The sequence below is a fragment of the Strix aluco genome, chromosome 32, assembly GCF_031877795.1.
Source record: "Strix aluco isolate bStrAlu1 chromosome 32, bStrAlu1.hap1, whole genome shotgun sequence".
Taxonomy (NCBI): Eukaryota; Metazoa; Chordata; class Aves; order Strigiformes; family Strigidae; genus Strix; species Strix aluco.
In genome coordinates this window covers 533,677-554,598 of record NC_133962.1, presented here as the reverse complement: position 1 = coordinate 554,598, position 20,922 = coordinate 533,677, and the positions used below count along the sequence as shown (strand labels likewise).

Sequence of the window (20,922 nt, the reverse complement as noted above, 5' to 3'; positions counted from 1 at the left end):
GATGTCAACTCCCTTCTCCATGTCTCTGCTGGCGAGGGGCAGGTTTGGACTCGCTTTGCCAGCCGGAACTTACCCGCCCAGGTTAAAACCGCACCACGGGTCTGTCTCAAGGCTTCTAACGTAAGAACACACGTGAGGAAGAAACTGGGCTATTTGTGAAATGTGTAACTTGTCCGATCGCTGGGAAAAAGGGGCCATGTTAAGGGAACCTCCTGCTTTATTCTCTGCACAGCAGCCCCAGCTCAGACCAGCCATCGCTGCACTGGAACTGCTATTGCCTCTGCGGAGGGAAAGCTGACGGGGGTGTGGGGCTGTCTGGGGGACAGAGGATTTACACATCCAGTCAGTTTGCTTTAATAAATACTTTCCTTTTATTAAAAAACATCTGTAAACATCATCCAAAATTAGAACCTCTAACTAGAATAATTTCCTGAGCAAGTTTATTTGATGTGACCCATCAAAACAGCTTGTAAGGCTTAAACTTGTGTCAGCCTGGATTTAACAATCTACAACACCTTTACACCCGCCTGGTGTTTTACCAGACCCCGTTCAAACACCGATCCCGACCTCTGAGCTTCACCCCCCGTAACACCCGTGGATTTGAACGGCTCCCTCGAAGTGTTCCCGCGGTTAAAGACAAACCCGCAGCCCCACGCCTCGCTAAACCCGTCTGGAACTGCAGCCGGGGCTGAAAGCGGCCCAGGAGAGCGCCCAGGCTCAGCCCCTTCCCAGCAGCAGGGCCGGGGGGGCCGTGTCCTTCCCCGCCGCTGATCCCCGGCCCCGGGCGAGAGTCCCGGCGGGTCGGGAGGCGCCGCAGGGTCAATCCTCAGGCGAGCAGGGGTGAACGGCAGCCCGGCCCGGTCCCGCCCCAGCTCCCCCCGGCCGCCGCCGAGCCCGTCCCTCCCGGCCCGCTCTGCCCCGCCTGGGCCCGAACACGCCGGCCCCGGGACGAAGGTGACCCGAGCCGCTCCCCGCGGGAGGGCCTCGGGCCCCGCTCCCGGCGCCGCAGGCCCCGGCCGAGCCGCCCCAGCCGCCGGCCCCGCGGTGCGGCCTGGCGCGGCGGCCGCCCCCCCCCACGGCTACGAAGGGTCAAAGCGCGGCGGGGCCGCCCCGCGCCGCCCGCCTCGGCCCCTCCCGCCGCGGGGCCGCCGCCGCCCGCCTCGGCCGCGCCCCCGGCCCCGACTCACCGTCCCCGCGGCTCCGGCTGCACCGGGCCGCCAGCACCACGGCCAGGGCCAGCGCCGCCGCCGCTCTCGGACCCCGGCCCGCGCCGCCGGAGCCGCCGCGGATCGGCTCGTCCCGGCGGGGGCGGGGCGGGCGCGGGGACCGGCCCCGGCTTCGCATCGCCGGTGAAAGCCCCGGAGAAAGGCCCCGCGGCGGCCCCTTTAGAGCGCGCGGCCCCGCCCGGCCCCGGCCCCTCCCCACGCAGGCCGGGCTGGCGGCCCCTCCCTGGCCGGGGAACACGGGGCTGCCCCGTCCGCGGGGAGCGGGGCGGTGGCAGGAGGCGGCGCGGGGCCGGGGGAGGGGCCGGGGAGGGGCGGCGGCATCCACCTGCCGGGACGGCCCCGGGCCCGGGAGCGGCCGCCCCCCGCGGTGGGAAGGCGGCCGGGGCGGGTCCTGTGAGCTCCGGCCTGATGGAGAACCCGCTGAGGGTGAAGGGGGAGGAGAGGTGCCCCACGGAGCTTCTTTGGCCTCGGCGGCTCTGAGCGAGGGAGACGGGGAGTTGTGGGGCAGCTGCTCCCGGCGGGGGGAAGGGGCAGCTCGACCTCCCCCGCGGCCTGAGGCCCAGCGGGAGAGCGGGGGCTGCTTCCCGCTTCGCTCCTCCTCCTCCTCCTCCTGCCAGGGAAGCAGAGAGGATGAATCGTTCCAGCCACTCGCTAAACGGAGCTTGGGGCGAGGGTCCTGCCTGCGGAACGGTTCCCTTTTCAGTGTCAAGGAGCCCAGTCCGAATAGCCATTTCGAATTTCTGGTTGTGTTTTTCCCGTGGGATTGGGCATTTGGTGCTTTTTTCTCCTTCTGTAATCACCTCTGCCTTGTAGTCGTGCTAAGCCGTGACAATACGTTTCCTGGCAACTTCCCGTCATTTTATCCGGCACTTGCTTTCACCCATTTCTGCAAGATACTGAGTTATAAACTGCTGGAATAAAGATTTTTTAATTCAAAAACACTTGGTAAATAGACATTCTTCTTTCCTATTTTCACCTTACAGCAGATCCCGCTTTTGTCTTACATTTCTTGCTCCATGGGCCACGAGGGAGGCCACTGCGTACCCGCAGGTCACCCAGCACCAGCTCGGAGACCAGTTCAGGGTCTTTTTCTAGACCCTGAATTGCATTAAGAGAGTTTGCACTATTTTAAATGCTTTGTGTTACTTTTCCATTTAAAGACTTGCCAAGCACACCCAGGGGTCCCCTTTCAGACAAACCCTTCTTGGCCCAAGGGCAGGATCCTTCCCTTCTTCAGGGAAAGCTCATAACACAGATGCTGTCCTTGTACCACGGGGAGTTCAACGGGACAGACCCTGCAGAGCTGATTTCCAGGAGATGATGGGCTTTCCGTGCATATCCAACCGCCGGGCTTGTTTGCCTCTGCTGCTGTAGTTGGGACTGAGGCTATGGCTGAATTCTGGAATGAACACGTATCATCCATATTCCACCAGAAGCTTATAAGCACAAGGCTCCCGTATTAAAACCTAAGCTTCCAAATCACTATTAACAGGAAAGAACAACAGACACAAGTAACAACAATAACTGTCCCTTAGATAGAGAGGACAGCAGTGAAATCAAAAGGGTTTCCTGACTCCAGAAACCCAAAAGGCTTTAGAGATCTAAGCCAGGCAGGCATGGAAGCTCCCTCGGTATCCCTGCCAGACTATAACAAGCCTTTTATTATATTTACATGAACGTAAAGGAATAGCCAGTTGGCCCAGAAACATCTGCAAGCCCTAGCATATACTCAGCAGAACTCGAGCTCATCGTTATAGGCATGATTTCATGTGCTAGGGCTGTGGCAGCAGCAGCTGTGATGACTGAGAAAGCAAGAAATATTGTCTGGGGGCACATCCAAATGCTAGTGCTTCATTCCTTACTTTTCAGTCCTCCTCTCCAGAGTTCAAGCAACTGTGGATGTGCCACAGTTGCGAAGTACATTTGTTTATGGCAATAAACGTAAATGGCCATTGGCTTCCTGGAGTGAACGTTTCATCGGTGCAACAAGATACGCTCAGACACCCTGAGACGTCCCCTCCCTTCGCCGGCCCGGCAGCACCAACAGCCGAGCGCCACATGGCAAAGCCCGCTGCCTCTCCTCCAGGCTGCTGTGCCCTGGCTGCCTGCTGGCAGGAGGGGACACCGGGTGGTCACAGCCTGGGGGGGACAGGAGGGACACCAGGCGGTGACAGGCCTGGGGGGTGACAGGACGTCAGGCGGTGATGGGCCCAGGGCTGTTGGGAGGGACACCACAGGCCCAGGGGCTGACAGGAGGTGATGCTGTGTGGTGAAGGCCCGGATGGTGACAGGAGGGACACTGGTCAGGGACAGGCCTGGGGGTGACAGGAGGGACACTGGTCAGGGACAACCCTGGGGGGTGACAGGACAACGGGCCTTTTGTCACCATGCGCCAGGTCATGATGCACGTGGGGTGGGCACGGCTGTTCCATGGCAGTCTGCGGTGACACGCTGCAGTGGCAGTGGTGGTGGTGGTCGCAGCCTGTGCTGCTGGTGGCCAGGAAGCCTCTCGGTGGAGCGCTGAGGCAGCAGCACCCGAGTCGCCCCAGCGAGTGGTGGGGCCTGGGAGTGCTGCCCACAAGAGAGGGAGCAGAGGCTGAGCCAGGGCCGTGGGACCTCTCCCCATCACTCATCTGCTGGCCCGGGCTGCCAGGAGGAGCCGGGTGGGTGCTGCCACCGCAGCCCAGCTCCGTTGCTGAGGGCCCCGGGCTGGAGGCACTGCAGGGGCGGGGGCCAGGGGCTGGCAGATACCACTTGCCGCACACGGCAGACGCTGTCAGGAGCAGGCGTCACCGGGCGCAGCCATGCCGTGCGTCCATTACAAGTTGTCCTCCCAGCTGTGCTATGACACGGTCACCTTCAGCGGCCTCCACATCTCCCTTGGCAACCTCAAGCGCCAGATCATGGGCCGCCAGAAGCTGAAGGCGGCCACCTGCAACCTGCAGATCAGCAACACCCAGACCAGAGAAGGTGCGTGGGGCGGCGGGCACGGGGCCTCGGGCACTGCCCGGCTGGCGGCGGCCGCAGCCTGCGGGAGCCACACTCTGCTCTCTGTGGCTTGTCCCCACGTGGTTTGAGTCAGCCTGGGGCCTGTCCCACCGGCGTGCGGGGAACCGGGAGGGCAAGCGGTGCCAGCGATTCAGTGGGGTGGGAAGGGACAGTGCGATTCGGCCACCATCGGTAGCTGTGGCTTGTGTGGGGACCTCACAGAGCCGTTCCGATCTGTTGTTAGACACGGAGCCGGGCGTAGAAGACTACATGGTCAATGTGCAATGTCTAGTGCTTGCAAAGGCCAGAAGCCACTTTACTGGCCATCACTGGCAGTAAAACAAGTTTTGTGCTAGAAGGGAGTAGGAATCAACAATGGTGTTGGCTCCAGCTTTGTTGAACATTTCTGTTGGAGCTCTGCTTGGACAAGTGTGAAAAGTAGCCCTGTTGAGCGTGATGTCGCTGCTCAATCTGCAGATGTGGAGTCGTGGCGAGGCAGAGTGACACTGGTAGTTGCCAAGGCCCCGCAGCTACACGGGATGTTGCTGCCTGCGGGGAACAGGCTCCTGCTGGCAGATGCCAGTTTTGTCTGAGAGCTGTTAGACTAAGCTGGCAGCTGTTAAATTCAAAGGGAGCAAACAGACATTTCCAGGGACTTCAGGAATAGTGCTTCAGCTTTAGTTCTTTCCTATTTAAAAACAAAAAAGTTAACTTTTAAGTCTACATTGTTTGACTTCACCAGATTTCATCATTGACACAGATTTCATCACCGACACAGATTTCATCACCAAAATGAACTCAATTAATTGACGTGAATGAAAAATAAATGTATGAAAGCCAACAGGTGTCAGGTCCCTTCACAGAACTACCTCGGCAGCGCACTCCGCTGTTTGTAAACCCTCTTCCACAAATTCTCTGCCTTGGTGACCCAGCTGGTGGGATACTTCAAGTCCCACATACAAATATGTGCCCTGATAAGTGTCCTGTGCAAGTAAAGCCTTTACTTCACCAGGGTATTGCCACTCTTCAGTTTTCAGTTGATCCATTTAAATGTGTACTGATTGACTTTTAAGGGGAATTCATTTTTCTATCAGTCTGGTATTAGATGGCTGGAGGTCTCCTCCCTGTGCACTTCACAAGTGGATTGAAAACAAGCATCCCTCTCTCTATCTATATATATCTGCATGCAGACAGTCTATTCAGAAGGCAGATGTCAATGCTTCTCTTCTAATGGTCAATGAATTGTCATAAAATACAAAAAGAGGACCCATTCATCTTTTTGCATCATACACCTGTTGTACATGTTCCAGCTGACCTCTGCAGGCTTGCAGAATTGGCGAATAAGTGCACTGGTTGCTGTCCTCATACACACAGCCTCCCTCGAGGACAGGTGCTGCCACCTGCAATCCTCCGCAGACCTACCACAACCCTCAGCTGGGCACAGGCGTAGCAAACTCCTGCCTTTTTGTGGAGCCACTGTTACTTATCCTGTGCTTCTGAAATCTCAGTCCAGTGGTTTGTGATCTGGACCAGAAAGAACACTCTGTATGACTCTGTTCAGCAGGTGGAAACAGCTGCTTTGGGCTTCCAGAGCTGCAGCTGCCATCATCTCCCCGTTGCTTGTCGGCCTCAGTGCTCTTTGAGCTCCTCCGACATCAAAAAGTCCCCTCTCAGGCCTTTCCTGACAGGTGGCTGTGTCATGGTGAGATTCCCCATTTGAGCAGAGCTCTAGGCGTTGGTTTCAGGGTATGACTTCTGTAAAAGCTTCGGGTTCTGTCATTAGTAGTACTTTCACAGGAACTTTGGCTTTTGGGCCATCGTTCTGATTCGGCCTCCAAAGGTAAGGGCTTTTAGTGGTTAAAACTGTAGGCAGATTACAGGGCATGGCTGCTGATGGTGCTTTAAAACATTTAGTCATATCCAGCTTGCGTAAGTACAATATAAAAACCCTTCTCATGGAGATGTCTTTACATTTGAGGCTCACTCATGGAGAGATCTTTACATTTGAGGCTCACTCAGTCAAAGTGTCTCAGGTAGCTCCTCCTCTTCAACAGATGAACACGGTGTAAGCCAAGGCAAAGCATGGAGACCTTCAGGCACACTCTGGTTTCAAAGGCTGTTCAGAAGACTTGTCTTCGTAATTAATTTCATTTGAGTCTCTCTGCTCTGCAAAAAGTGGTTTGAAAGAATTCATGTCCCTTTGGCTTTTTCAAACTAGCTTAAGAGAGGAGATACCACTTTAGTTGGAGCCAGTTCTGCCCTACGTGTGAAAGCAAGCTCAAAAACCCCTCAGGTTTCTGTGATCCAAATTCTAGCCCGGCCAGTTCCGTTTGCATTCGCATGTACAGCCCTGAGCAGCTGACAGTGTGGCTGTCGATGGATGAAGCCCCGAGAAGCAGAGAGCTGGCGGCTCTCTTCTGTGTTCTGTCAGTCCCCAGCACTCGCAGCACAGGGGAATCGTTTTTAGTGAACAGCTCGGAAAGCAGCGGCGCAGAGTTTTCATGCTTTAGCCGAGTGCAGTTTTGTTGCAGGGTAAGTTGGTCAGACTTTAGAGTCTGGTTTATGCAGGTGAGACTTTGCTGTGGTTTGTTTCTCTCCAAAGATCTCTCGGGTTTGTAGCCTAACAGGAGCAAAAGCAACTTGAGCTAGGTCAGGAAAGAACCTCAGGCATGAGCAGACTCTCCTTTAGTGACCTCTGAGACCATTTTGCTGCTGGCATCCAAACTGTTTGAAAAGAATGGAAAAGGTTTTGCTGCTGGTGTTTGATTCTCAAATCTGAAGACTTCTTGAAAGGTTCTGTTAGTGTGTTGAGATGACAGAAGTGCCATGCCACATATAAAGTTTTGCTTTTATGTCTGTGAAGGGGTTCTCTCAAGTGCTATGTAATTACAGATTAATACACATTCTTACGAACTGACTAATGTTTTCTTCTGTATTGGTGTTGTTTTCAGAATACACAGATGATAACGCCCTGATTCCTAAGAACTCCTCAGTGATTGTTAGAAGAGCCCCTCTTAGAGGAGTCAAAACTACCAGCAAAACACGAGTTATGTAAGTACCCATAAAGCATTGTAGTCTGTGAGGGGTTGCAGTGTGTTAACTTTTTGTATGGAGATTAGTTTACAGAGGCATTCGGAGTGTATCTTTCTTCTTTTTATTGCTTTTACAGTAAAGAGAGATATGCATGTTCCCCTCTCAGAAGAGTCTGTCAGTGTTTGACTGTGTCTTGCATCTGGGGGAGGCGGGGTGGGATATGGCAGGTATTCTTATGCCTCAGATCTGGCTTTCTGGCACACTGGCTACAGAGGAAAGACCAAGGGTCGTGATTTGGATGGTTGGTTATTTAAGAGCACAAAGCTGTAGCACAGACTTCATCGTTTTGATACTTACACAGCAGAGACAAAATATCTGAGGACTTCCTCTGGCACTGTTGTGTTCTAGAGCTGTAAGTCTGACAGTAATTGCTGACAAACTAGAAATGGGATTTGTTGGTTTTTTTTTTTTTTAGTTGTACTGAATGTGCCAAGAGAGAACAGTTTATGTATACAAATACATTTCCACATTCACTAGACTATCAGATCATAATGTCTTGATGTTCAGGTTTTATAATCTGTTTTCCCTGCTTTTGGTTGGGTACAAGTGCTTTGTTCTAAGTTCTCATCACCTTTATTTCTTCCTCTAGAACTCGAACCGAGCCAGTGAGTGGAACACCAAAAGCGGTATGTAAAAACACAATCTCACACTTTTTTTCTACACATTGTACATAATTCTAAACAATGTAGCCTTGTATTAATCTCCCAAACATTAACTTAATCTGTTCTGCAGTAAGACATAGTATATGTTGTAGTGACCATGTATTTGATTCACGGCACAGTGAAAACTGAGTAATGCCATCATTTGCACAGTTCTAATGTGAATATTGGTATTTGTGCCCAGTGATGCATTGTGTTTCATATTGAATATGCTGGAATATTTCCTGAATGACTTTGTGTTGTACGGATAATGTAGGATTGGGTTTAGATCAGGTAGGTTCAAGGTTTGCACAATTCAATGGTGCTGTGTTCTACATCTGTCTGTCTAGAGCTAGTATGTTTGGATAGGCTGTCGTGTGCTCTTTGTTTCTTGCAATTAATATTGTTTGGAGTGTATTTTTTGCCATTTTCACATTGTATCACTTAGCTTTTGTTCTTAAATACTTTCTTTGCCTAACAGTTTGGGAAGATGTTATCAAAACGCACTGAGAAACCATTGTTGTTGCACTTGGTACTGTTTCTTACTTTTGACTTGGCGGTTCAAACAAATACCAAAATCAACGTATCCCATAGGTTTTGACGACAGTTCTGTGCAGCTAAGATTCCTTTTCGTGTCCTGAAATACTTGGGTATTTGTTCGTGTCCTGAAACACTTGGGTATATAAAGCTGTATAACTGAAGTGCTATTGTTTGGCCCCCTCTGAGTACGTAAAGGTCTCTAACGGATTGCTGTGAGTTTAAATGTTGCTACCTGAAGTGACATTCCTAAGTTCTGCATTGGATCTTTCCGTTTTATCCAATGAAACAGTTTAGTTTCATAGTTTGTCTGCAAATGCAAATATCTAAAACCCAGCGCACCGAGTTTAGCTGCTTCTCATGAACCACGTAGGCCCTCTGAAGCTGTCATAGGTGTGGACTTTGTTTTGAACCAATACACTTACATTAGGTTGGACATGTCTCTTTCCGTGACACTCGGAGGATGTAGTGCAGACTTTCAGACTACAGTAGAGGTTAACTTTTGCTATGTTTTGATTGTACAACTTGAATATGTGTTTAATTTTTTGTGAACGGATTGAGGACTCTTCTGCACCCACTCCTCTGGCCCAGCTCATTAAGGTAAGTGTATATTCTTGTCAAAGACTTAAAAAAACCCCACCAACAACAACAACAAAAAACCCACTTGCTTCATATTTTTAGATCTTGTACTGTGAAGAGTAGTTCCCAGTTTGGGAGGATAGAAGGGGAGTCCCTCAATGTCATGTTGCATTATTGTTCATCTTCAAGACATAAAGAAGCAGCACTTCAGGAGCTGTTTACTGTTTCTCAGACCTTTCATTAATTTTGTGTTGGAGACTGACACAATTTTCACAGAAGAATTTAACTGGCTGCAAGTCATGGACATTTCAGGGGGGGGTTGCAACAGCCAAAATAGAAGCGTTTGTGTAACACGGACAATTGCGTGGCTACTGTTGAGTTTCTAGTCACTGCAGTTATAGATCCACTCCCTGAATGCTGCATAGTTTAATAACTTGTAGTCTATGGAGAGTGGACAACACACCCTAATTTGTTTGAACGCAGACTGCGTAAATTGTGTAAATGTACCTAACTGTTTGCAGGAATATACCAATGTGTGAGTGTGGCATATTAGCAGAGGTGGCCTTCTGAAGCTGTCGTAATGCCATGGTTTGCTATGGAGCTGCTTGCATTTTTGCTCAACAATGTGTAACTTTGTCTGGGAAAGCACTAGTGGTTGCACTTTGTGAAAAGGCGTAGTGTGAGCCTGTCAAATTACTGGTCTTAAAGTATAGAGGAGGCAGGGCCTCATGTGGAGGAGCTAGTTCTTTCTTCTGAAAATAAAGGCTGGGGTTCCTTTCCAAGAAAGATAAATCTGTTTCCACTCTCTTCTTCCCTCTCTCACTGCAGAATTAAATTGTGTACATTTGGGGAAAAAACCCCAACAGTTACTTTGGAAGGCAGTCACCAGAAGAAATTGGTCTCCATTAGCGCTGTCCCTGAACATGTCCTTGGTTCTGTAAACTCACGTGAAGTTTGACTATAAAATGTGAAAAACTGTCCAAGTGCTGTACACATTTAAGCTTTTGAGAAAATGTACGTATTTCAGAAAAATGCAGGAACGTAACGTAAAGCAGCTCCAAACTGTTACACTCCAACCTCCTCAGTGCAGACGGGCTTGGCACGGAGGCAATGTGTTGAAAAGTTTTCTGCTTTATTATTACCTTGTGCAAAATCCCATATTTGAATTATGGTCTGTGCCTAGTAATGGTTTGTGGGGTTTGGATGTGTCTTGTAAACTGTTTGGGTTTAAACAAATTAGTCAAGTATCAGTACAGTTTTCTGTAAATGGTAGCAGAAGGGGTTTCATAGATGTCGATCTGGATTATGTTGCTGTTGTGTCTATGAAACAACCATTTAATAAACTGTTGAAACTAGTTGGTTGCTTTTGCGAATGAATGCATATAAAACCAAAACCATGAGTGGTTGGTCTGAATGCTGGGTGCTTGGATGTCCGTATCCTTTACATCCCTCCCTTAGACCCTGCTGGGATCTGGACTAGTGTGTAATGAGAACATTTGAACAAATGCTACTTACAAAAAATCAGCTGGCTTCGATAATTTAAAGATCTAGTTCTGCATAAGGTTTCTATTACAATTTGTGTGTTAGAAGGACACAACAAACAGGAAAAAACCTGCAGGTTGTGCTGACCGTAGTTAAATCACTTAACGTGAAGAAGTGAGTAGGCAGGGGACATGCGGTTTGGGCTGCCTACAGCACACCATGGGCAATTTCCTGCTGAAAAGAATCTTTTGTCTTGCTGAGGAATTATAAAAAGCTTGATTCCTCTTAATGCTTCTGTGTCTGAAGCTGAATTTCGGTGAGCAAAAGCAACTTCCCTGACTCTTAAGTTGTATGTCCTTTTAATGCTGCAAAATGTAAACACTGATACTTGCATACATCTCTCTCAATTAAATGTACAGCGGAGATTTTCTCCTTCAAGTACTCTGGAGCTCAAGAATCCATTTTAAAATACTGGATAATGTAATATTTTTCTACGCAGAGCTTCAGTCTGCTTGGAAGACATTTGGATTGGTTACACAAGTCTTTATGTAACGTAAAACAGAGCCTCAGGTTTTGAGTGCCCAAGAATGCTCCTTCCAAGCAGGTTAACAGGCACAGAGACACCATGTGATGTCGTAAGGGCTCCCCAGAACATCTCTGGGACAACTCTGGCTCATAGAAGCAGCTGCTTTTGTGCAACCTCAGCTACTGCTGGGCTGCTTTTTACAGGGTTGGGTGAGTCTTTGGCTGGGGGAGCTTAAATGTATTTCTAATGTGCGTGTCCAATAATACCTGTTAAACAGACCGGCAATCTGGCTGAAGCCAACGCTTCCGAGGAAGAGAAAATACAAGCCATGATGATCCAGTCTTGCTGTCAGTACGATCCAATCAAGTAAGTGTTGGCAAAGTCCTACCTGTTCTTTGAAGACTATGGAAACATTGTAGAGATGTTGTTGGAACAAGAGAGACGCATACATACCATTTTCTTTTTTTCCCAAAAAACTTTTAGTTAGGTGAAGAAACCCTTGGGTCCACCTCCACCGTCCTATACTTGCTTTCGCTGTGGAAAACCTGGGCACTGCCCAACAAATGGGGTAAGATTGTGGGGGGCTTCTGGTGTCACTTGGGTTTTACTTGTTTTACCTTGGCAGTTACGCAGCAGTTACATGAATACCCCTATTAGGAATTGTTTCTCTTGGGCTGAAATACAGAGGTTCTATGGCAGTGGTGCAAAGCCCTTCAAAATTCCAGGGAAAGCTGGAATTTTCAATGGGAAATTTTCTTTCTTCGAGGTCATAGTCATTACATATGTATGAACTTTAATGCAGATTTTTATATATTTTAATGTTACTGCGAAATTTTCTCATCTTAACTCTTTTTAATGACAGTTTGCAGTTTTTAGTATTTTGTAGAAAAAGATGCCATTTCTCTTGACCCCATCTATTGAATATTCGCGTGTTATAATTGCACAAGTCTCTGGTTGAGTATTCATGCCATTTAACGTTACTCACTGAACGTATATGCATGAGGTATGCATTCAACCTTCATCTGTAAATGGTGAATATCAGTGTCCCCACTGGCCGATCCAGAGCCCTGCATTAAGCTCTCCCTCTGAACTGCGCTTTGGAGGAGGAGGGGGTTTGTGCCTCTCCTCTGAGGGGATGGGGAGCTGAGGGATATTTCACCCTTAAGGACCCTGAAGTTAAGCCAAGGAATGTCGACTGAGTTCAGAACACTGCTCGAGCCTTTGGAGCATCCTGGCTGTATTCATTTAGGAAAAAGAGTATTTCAGTCGAACAACCCTTAGGCTAGGTAAAAGGAGAGGATTAAAGGCTTTTCCTGCTTAAAATAGTGGTTGAAATGTCATTTTAAGTGTGGGTCTTGAGCTATGTCTGCATTTCTTTTCTTAACAGGACAGTAATTTTGAGTCTGTTCCCAGACTTAAAAAGTGCACAGGAATTCCCAGGAGTTTCATGGTGGAGGTGGAAGATCCCAATACCAAGGGCGCTATGCTGACGAAGACTGGAAGATATGCAATACCAATTATTAATGCGTGAGTATGGAATTAGCTGGTCTGACCAAAAAGTGAAGGAGAGAAGCCACATGTCAGTGTCTGAGTGGCAATGCCACCAAGCTGGCCAGCGTCTTACAGGGGAAGAAGCACTGTCATTGTATCTTAACCTTAAAATCTGTGATGATTTCTAATATTAAAATAGGACAGTCCTGCTGTTCATGGCCCTGAACGTTGGTTAAGCTTGTGGTATGCTAAGAATCCGTATTTCTGCAAAACATTTCAGTCGTGTTTACAGTGATGTCATTCTTTTTGAAAGCTCCTTTTGCTTCTGGTTTATCTTTCTAAGGCTTCTTGCAGAATTTAACAAACAACTGTTGGACTGAGATTCCCTCCCCCTCTGACATTTATCAGGTCCCATGTGTGAAGCAGAGGGATGTTTTCCTGTTGCTGTAAACTAAGAAAATCCTGCTGTGTGCTGACAAGAGTGGCTGTTCTAAAATGCACTTGGAGCACCTCCGTTTTTCTGTCATGGATCTCCTTTTGCAGAAGCTCTAACATAGATTTATTCCATTTATAAAACATAATTAGGCGGAGACTGACTTTATCCTGAGCCTGCGATTGACATTTACCCTCTGACAAAGGAGAGGTGGGATTCATTTCACCTGGTTTCTAGCTGTCAGAAAATGATTTCTCTAGTCTGAGCTAATTTCTTAGTTGATCCAATGAATGGAAGAGTTCTGGAGAAGGAAAATTGTCCCCCCCCCCCCTTTTCTAGTGCTCTGGCTATAGAAAAGTGGTTTAAACTAAATGCCTGCGTTTTTGAAGGCTAATGTGGAGTGAGAATGACACCTACTGTCTTCATTGGATAAAATCCAAAGCTTGGGAAAGTTCTTTACCCATCTTTAACTTTTTTTCTTTTTCCTTCCGCATTCCCCCTCCAGGGAAGCTTATGCCAGATGAAAGAAGGAAAAGCCTCCTTTTTACCAGAGGAGCCATCCTCCTCCTCCTCCTCCTCCTCAGATGATCCTATTCCAGAGGAGCACTTATGTTTCATTTGTAAAGAAATCATGACTGATGCAGTTATTATTCCCTGCTGTGGAAACAGTTATTGTGACGAATGTGTTACTCCCATGTTTGTTAATTCAAAACATCACACCTGCTCTTCTGACAGCAGAAAGATCATAACATTCCTTTGTTACCAGCTCTGTTTAATACTTAAGTGTACCCCGAGTAGGAAAGGACTCTTCCTGTAGAAAGGAAAAAACAAAGGCAGAAGGCTTTTTTCCCTTTTTATGCATCTAGTTAAATCCTCTTTCCATGCAGAAGGATGAGTACGAGAAGAGTGCGTAATGCTGCAGCTGATTACAGTGTTAGTTATCAAATGCATTGAGTTTGTGCACAGTCCTTTCTCTCATACAAAACTATAGAGCCAACGCTGGTGACTTACTGTGGTCTGCAGCAAATGGCTTGTTAGGCATCTAATCCACATTCTTCTCCACGGGAGAGTTAGTTAAAACCATCAGAACTTGAACCTACTAATGGTTTCTGGAGATGTGTCTTATTCATGAACCTTGAGGTTGGTGACTTCTCACTGTGCTGGACAGTGGAGAACAGACTAGTCAGAACATCAAGGCACGGCCAACTCTACATCTTCAAATGTTACAATAGTGAAATAGCAAAACTGGGCAGCTGTTTCCTGCATACTAGAAATTTTTTACACTGCTGAACATTTATAGCTTCATGCTCTCATTCAGGACCATATTCACCCATTAACCATCTACAGGCCTTTATAATTGATTAGAACCCAAACAATGTCCTTAGTTTAGCTAAAACCTATTCTGATGATTCTGATTAGACCCAGGTGTTAGAACAGCATTACTGGACTCTGAGGAACATACATGCCCAGCGTGTCATCAGGCAGGTGTTTCTTCAGTTGCCAACAAGTGCCTACGCCAGGTAATGCAGTGACTTTTAGATAAACTGTTTGTAAGAAAAGTCTAGTCAGTCCGTTAGCTGAAAGGGAAGAAAATATTAATTTACATCTCCTTAAGGCTAAATGGAATAAGGCTAAATTTACTTTGCAAATACATTCCCTGTTGTTACAGAAGCTGACAATTCTTGAGAGACAATCCGGCAAATTCAGGTCACACTTGTGTTTGACAGGATTGCCTCAGTTTAAATTCAGTGTTAACACCGGAGTGCTTTACGTACAGATAGTCTGAGCTACCAGTCAGTAACACCAGTGTTTAATGGGATGCGTTCATGTATCACAGAATGGTTTGGCTTGGAAGGGACCTTAAAGCCCATCCAGTGCCACCCCCCTGCCCCAGGCAGGGACACCTTCCACTAGCCCAGGTTGCCCAAAGCCCCGTCCAACCTGGCCTTGAACCCTTCCAGGGAGGGGGCAGCCACAGCTCCTCTGGGCAACCTGTGCCAGGGCCTCACCGCCCTCACAGGGAAGAATTTCTTCCTTACATCTAATCTGAATATATCCGTGTGTTGGTTTATTTTAGGATGGATAGTATATATGGGAATACACAAGTAATTTTACTCTGTGGAGGCTTTTGTTCATAGAGCTACAGAAGGTTATTGTTACCTCTTTGTAAATGTTTTTCTGCCTCTAGGCTGTGAACAACTTCAAAAATGGAACTGGGTATGCACAGAGGATCTGTAAGCAGAGGCAGCAGCAGCAGCAGCCACCAGCACCTCCACCAGCACTCGTGGCTCTGGCCCCTCCTGCTGCACTGGTGGCTGCCACGGAACGTCATCAATCTTCCCCCCTGTCAATCCGTGGTTTGGGGGAAGAGAAGGTAGGTTTTCTTCCACCATATGCAGTGATTCTTGTGTTTTAGTCGAGCTTATTTTCCAACTGTTTGCACTGATTCACAAGGGCTATCAGGTTCCTGGACTGAGACAGCCAGCATTGCCGAGTCTTCTGGGGTACCAAGGACAATCAATACCCACAACTGGTAAGTAACCGTAACTTACAAATTTCTCTTAAAAAATTATCGTCAGGTAAACTGAAGGGGATTTTTTTTCTCTCCCCATGCCAAAAGGTCATCCAACGAGAGCTGGCAAAATTCGCTCAGCAAGTGGCAGACCAGACTGGGAATTGTAAGTATGCTACAGAAATTCAATATATTGCTGCTTGTTTTGCTGATCAGGGATATCAATTAAACTCAGACACCAGAGTGAAAAGAGCAGGCGTATTTTACTAGAAATAACTAAATAATATAACAGAATAATACAGAAAACATACAGTAAGAAAAGACAGAATAGTGCACTTAAAAAATACGACAATACAGGGTAATGCATCACATCATTGCTACTTGAGAGAGAGAACAGTGATTAAGGAAGATCCATCACCACTTGCATATTTTACCATGATCCAGACCCGCAGTCGCTGGGCAGCCCCGGTTACAGCGAGGATTTGTTGAGCCTGTCCCGGCGAGTGGGAAATCCTACGCAGGGCTTCCACCCGTAGGTGAGGCTTCCAAAGTCGCTGTGAGCGGGCCCAGCCTTATATACCTAAAAATCAGTAAGCCAGAATAGCTGACACCTTTGTTTTAAGCGGAAATATCTGGTTTTCATCTCACATTAGGTTCCCCCCAGAGCCTGGCCAGGGCTTAAGGGAGAAGCTAAGGGAGTTTCCCTGCTTATCTAGTTAATTTATGAGCAAGGTCACAAGGCCAGACAACTGTTTCTGTGGCCTTGTTATCTTGCTCACACATAAAGAAATATAAGGATACATTCAAGATAGACATGTTTTATGATGTTTAAGCTACATCTTCTATGCATACTTCACTAATGACTACACATGGAGTTAGCAGTTTCAGTTCAGGGCCTGTTGCTCAGGCTTCAATACTCCCACCTTTTACATCAGAATAGGTGGTTTGCTATAACTTAGTATAATACCTATTGGCACAATGGTTATCAGTTATAAAATGTACAGGATTCATCTATAGGTCAACTCTGGCTTGGGCCCATTGTCCAAGCCTTAGCACTTCACTGCTTGTAACCTGTTAAACGAGGCTGTAACACATAACGGACACAACAGCTGATTTATAAGGGAATAAGTACGCACAGATCATTGTGGAGAATACACCTGGTAATTAATTTTTAAATGGCTTAATTTGAATTGTCTTTCACAAAGGGGATCTGTGCTCTCAGGAAGATTATTTAAAATAAAACTCCAGTACATGATTGAAAATAGGACTCTGAAGAATGAAGTCTTTCTGAGGCAATCATAATTACATATATAAATGAAACATAATTAAAGGATTAGATGGAAAGGCACCCTCTTGATTACTGGCTGAATAGGGCTGAAGAAATTGATTTCCCAATAGAAATCAGCCTCCAATATTCTTTTTTTTGACAACTTAGCTAATACTGATTAAGCAAACTATTGGAAAAGGCAAGGCTGTTATTTTACTATTTAGTCATCTCAAGTAGCCAAGCTGCTTTCTCTCGGTTGGAGAGAGAGGAGTCTCTTTTGGTTTATTGCAGCGTCGTTAGTCCTTCCTTTTGGTACCTCTGTGTTATAGATCGATTGTAAGGGTGCATTGTGTGTATAAAATCTTAAAGATAAGTCAAAACAAAAACCAGGGTCCATCCCACAGATCGTCTAATACCTCAAGTTCAGTAAGCAAAAAATAACAATTCAGGACCAAGAACAGGCCAAAGATGTCACCATGAGGCAACAACCTAGGAAGCGTGTGCGGAAGATGTTAAAAGAAGTTTGAGAGAAGATGAGTTAATGTCTGTGCAGTACTTTGAAGATCAGAACTGTGAAGTATTAAGCGTGTCAAGGTGTGGCAGAAGAGCGCTTGGCACGTGTCTCTTTTAGCACGGGCAGCCTCTGGCCACAGTTGCCAAACTGACTATAAGAAGGGAAGAGTGAGGGATTTGTTGGGGGTGAGGATGTGGAAGGCAGGTATGAGGACCAAGAAATGAGCATAGTCTCAAATGAACAAAAAGCAGGGAGAAACGCTCCTCCTCCATTTGCTTTTGCTTTCCTCTTTAAAATCAGGGCAGAGTGTAACAAACAGTGACTCGTGTTTTGGGGTTTCTTTAGAAGCTCAAATCGAGGACGCCCGCACAGTGAACGTACCCAAAGGACTCAGGCCCCAGCACTACCAGCATCAACACCGCTCTCTGTGCCTGTGCCTCCACTTCCCTTGTATCCTCCACCACCCCCCGCACTTCCTCTTCCCCCGGGGGTACCACCACAACCGTTTCCTCCTCAGTTTCCACCTGGGCAGCTCCGCCTGCTGGGTGCACTCTCCCTCCTCCAGGATATCCCCCAGCTCCTGCAGACACGTCACCAGCTTGAGGACCAGCAGCAGTTCCAATGGCTCATTCAAATGCCATCCCAATGACACAAGCACCTCCTTTAGAGAATTGTAGAATCACTGAGGTTGGAAAAAAACCTTTAAGATCATCGAGTCCAACTGTTAACCCAACACTGCCAAGTCCACCACTAAACCATGTCCCTCAGCGCCACATCTACCCGTGGATGGTGACTCAACCACCTCCTTGGGCAACCTGTTCCAATGCTGACAACCCTGTCAGTGGAGAGATGTTCCCCAACAGCTGATCTAAACCTCCCCTGGTGCAACTGGAGGACGCTGCTTCTCCTCCTATCGCTTGTTACTTGGGAAAAGAGACCAACACCCACCTTGCTACAACATCCTTTCGGGTAGTTGTAGAGGGCAAGGAGGTGTCCCCGCAGCCTCCTTCTCTCCAGGCTAAACACCCCCAGTTCCCTCAGCCGCTCCTCACAGGACTTGCTCTCTAGACCCTTTACCACCTTCGTTGCTCTTCTCTGGACGCGCTCCAGCCCCTCAGTGTCTGACTTGTAGCGAGGGGCCCAAAACTGAACACGGTATTCGAGGAGCGGCCTCACCAGAGCCGAGGACAAGGGGACTGTCGCTCCCCTGGTCCTGCTGCGATTTCTGACACAGCAGGGTGCCTTTGGCCTCCCTTGTCTAGGGAGGAGTTTGACAGAGCACAACGAGACTTAAAGAAGAGTGGGGGTTTGGCCCAATGAAGTTGGGCTGTTTTTCATGTTTGTGTTTCGATGGCCTGTCGGACGGCAGTTACACTCGAGTGCATCTGACATCAGCAAAAATGACAGTGTTTTCTCCAATAGACTTTCTCGGTGCAGATGGTGAACATGCAAAACTAAAACAAGACAAATGTCATCCTAAAACTTTCCCTAAGACTTGTAGGAATTCTAAACTGGTTTTGCTTAAATAGCATGTCCAGCTTTGCATCTGCAAGCAGTCTGCATTTTCTCATACTGGCCATGTTTTTCTTCTTGGTGTCTTTTTGTGATAAAGGTCAAGCTGTAATTGTAATAAAGGTCAAACTTATTTTAACAGGGAAAAGAAGAAGTCCAGACTTGATGAGTTTACAGGTGATTCAGGAACGGATGGAATATAAAAAGACTCCAAAGGAGCGCAGGCGTTTGTTTTCCAGGTAACTGCTTTACATGTCCTTAACGGAGGAGCAGGCTGGCTAGAGGAATCGGGAGGATCTGCACTGCCCTCTCCAGATGGATGGGATGATCCCAGGGGTTAGCAGGGAGAGGATTTCCATACGTAGGTTACTAGCTCAGCTACGGCAGAGATTAGTTGGCTGAGAGTTACAATTTGGCAGCAGTTGCTGAGGAGCAGGTGTCTCTTTCACTAAAGCTTCTCTGCAGTGACACCCTTCACCTCCTGACAGCCATGAGGAGGCCAGAACCTGAAGAGGTCTAGTTGCTGGATTTTCTGCCTCTCCCTGTTCTGAGTGTAACCGTTACCTCAAAGCACTTGGGAGGAGATATGGGAGAGAAATTGCCTTCATCTCCTCTTTTATTTATCTCCTGTGGGTACACGGGGAGATGTTAACCTGGACTGCACACTGGTGGCTTTCCTAGGAGTTTCTTGACATTGATCAATTTTTCTTAGGAACTAAAAGATCAGACATGTTTGTAAGGAAATCTTAAATGGGTGAAGGACTTTGAGAGGAGGAATGATGCTAATGAACATATGCGGAATAACGTGAAATGAGTTAGTTTGAGCCAATTCTGCCTTACTTGTGAAAGCAAGCTCAAAAAAACCCCATATTTCTGTGATCCGAACTCCAGCACTGCCAGTTTCATTTCCATTTGAGTGTACAGCACTGAGCAGCTGACAGTGTGGCTGTTGATGGATGAAGCTCCAAGAAATAGAGATGGTGGCTCTCTTCTGTCAGTCTTGAGCACTCTCAGCACAGGTGAATTGTTTTTACATAACAGCTCTGAAAGCAACAGCGCAGAGTTTTCATGCTTTAGCCGAGTGCAGTTTTGTTGCAGGGCAAGCTGGTCAGACTTTAGAGTCTGGTTTATGCAGGTGAGACTTTGCTGTGGTTTGTTTCTCTCCAAAGATCTCTTGGGTGTGCAGCCTAACAGGAGCAAAAGCAACTTAAGCTAGGTCAGGAAAGAACCTCAGGCATTAGCAGACTCTCCTTTAGTGACCTTTGAGACCATTTTGCATTCGAACTACCAAAAAAACGAAAAATATTTTGCTGCTTGTGTTTGATTCTCAAACCTGAAGGTTTCTTGAAAGGTCCTGTTAGTGTGTTGAGACAATACAAGCACGATGTTACATATAAAATTTTGCCTTTATATCTGTAAAGGTGTTCTCTGAAGTGCTATGTAATTACATATTAATATATATTCTTATGAATTGACTAATGTTTTCTTCTGTATTGATGTTGTTTTCAGAATACACAGATGATAATGCCCCGATTCCTAAGAACTTGTAGTAATTGTTAGAAGAATCCCTGCTGGAGGAGTTAAAGCTACCAGCAAAACCTGTGTTATGTAAGTACCCATGAAGCATTATATTCTTTGTGAGGGCTTTCAGTGTGTTAAGTTTTTTAATGGATACTAGTTTACAGAGGCATTCGGAGTGTATCTTTCTTGTGAAAGCTGCGTGGGGTAGATTTTAATTGCCCTGCTGGGACATGGGGTTCAAACTCCAACAATGGTGGCTTTTAAGATGATTCTGTTGGTTTTGTTCTTGGGGTTGATTTTTCTGAGAGCCAGGTTGTAGGTCCTCTTTCCTCTATGTAGAGAGATTCCTTATTATATGTGTTTGTTTTTATTGCTTTTATAGTAAAGACAAATAAACATTGTAGCGTAAATATATAATTTGTTCCCATCTCAGAAGAGTTTGATTCTCAGAAGAATCAGAACAAGCTAGTATCAGTTATAAAATATCAGCAGAATGACTTGTGGAATACATTACAGCCCAGTTATGTCACTTTTTGGCTACAATAAGAAGTTTTCAGTGAACTCTCCAATGTGATGAGATTTCCGGTGATAGCTGGGCATTAG

At 47.1% G+C, this 20,922-nt stretch overlaps 1 protein-coding gene across 1 annotated transcript; it reads left to right on the top strand.

Moving 5' to 3' along the window:
- The first annotated feature begins 4,030 nt into the window (after nt 1-4,030).
- On the top strand, nt 4,031-7,981 carry LOC141916921 (E3 ubiquitin-protein ligase RBBP6-like). The gene is made up of 3 exons (XM_074809837.1): nt 4,031-4,196; nt 7,166-7,265; nt 7,897-7,981. The coding sequence occupies exons 1-3, from the start codon at nt 4,031-4,033 to the stop codon at nt 7,979-7,981; spliced, it is 351 nt and encodes a 116-aa protein (XP_074665938.1).
- Nucleotides 7,982-20,922: the final 12,941 nt, after the last annotated feature.

Coding starts and splice junctions, on each gene's coding strand:
- LOC141916921 (XM_074809837.1), top strand. CDS start 4,031: ATGCCGTGCGTCCATTACAAGTTGTCCTCCCAGCTGTGCTATGACACG. Junction 4,197..7,165: donor CAACACCCAGACCAGAGAAG/GTGCGTGGGGCG, acceptor TGTTGTTTTCAG/AATACACAGATGATAACGCC. Junction 7,266..7,896: donor ACCAGCAAAACACGAGTTAT/GTAAGTACCCAT, acceptor TTCTTCCTCTAG/AACTCGAACCGAGCCAGTGA.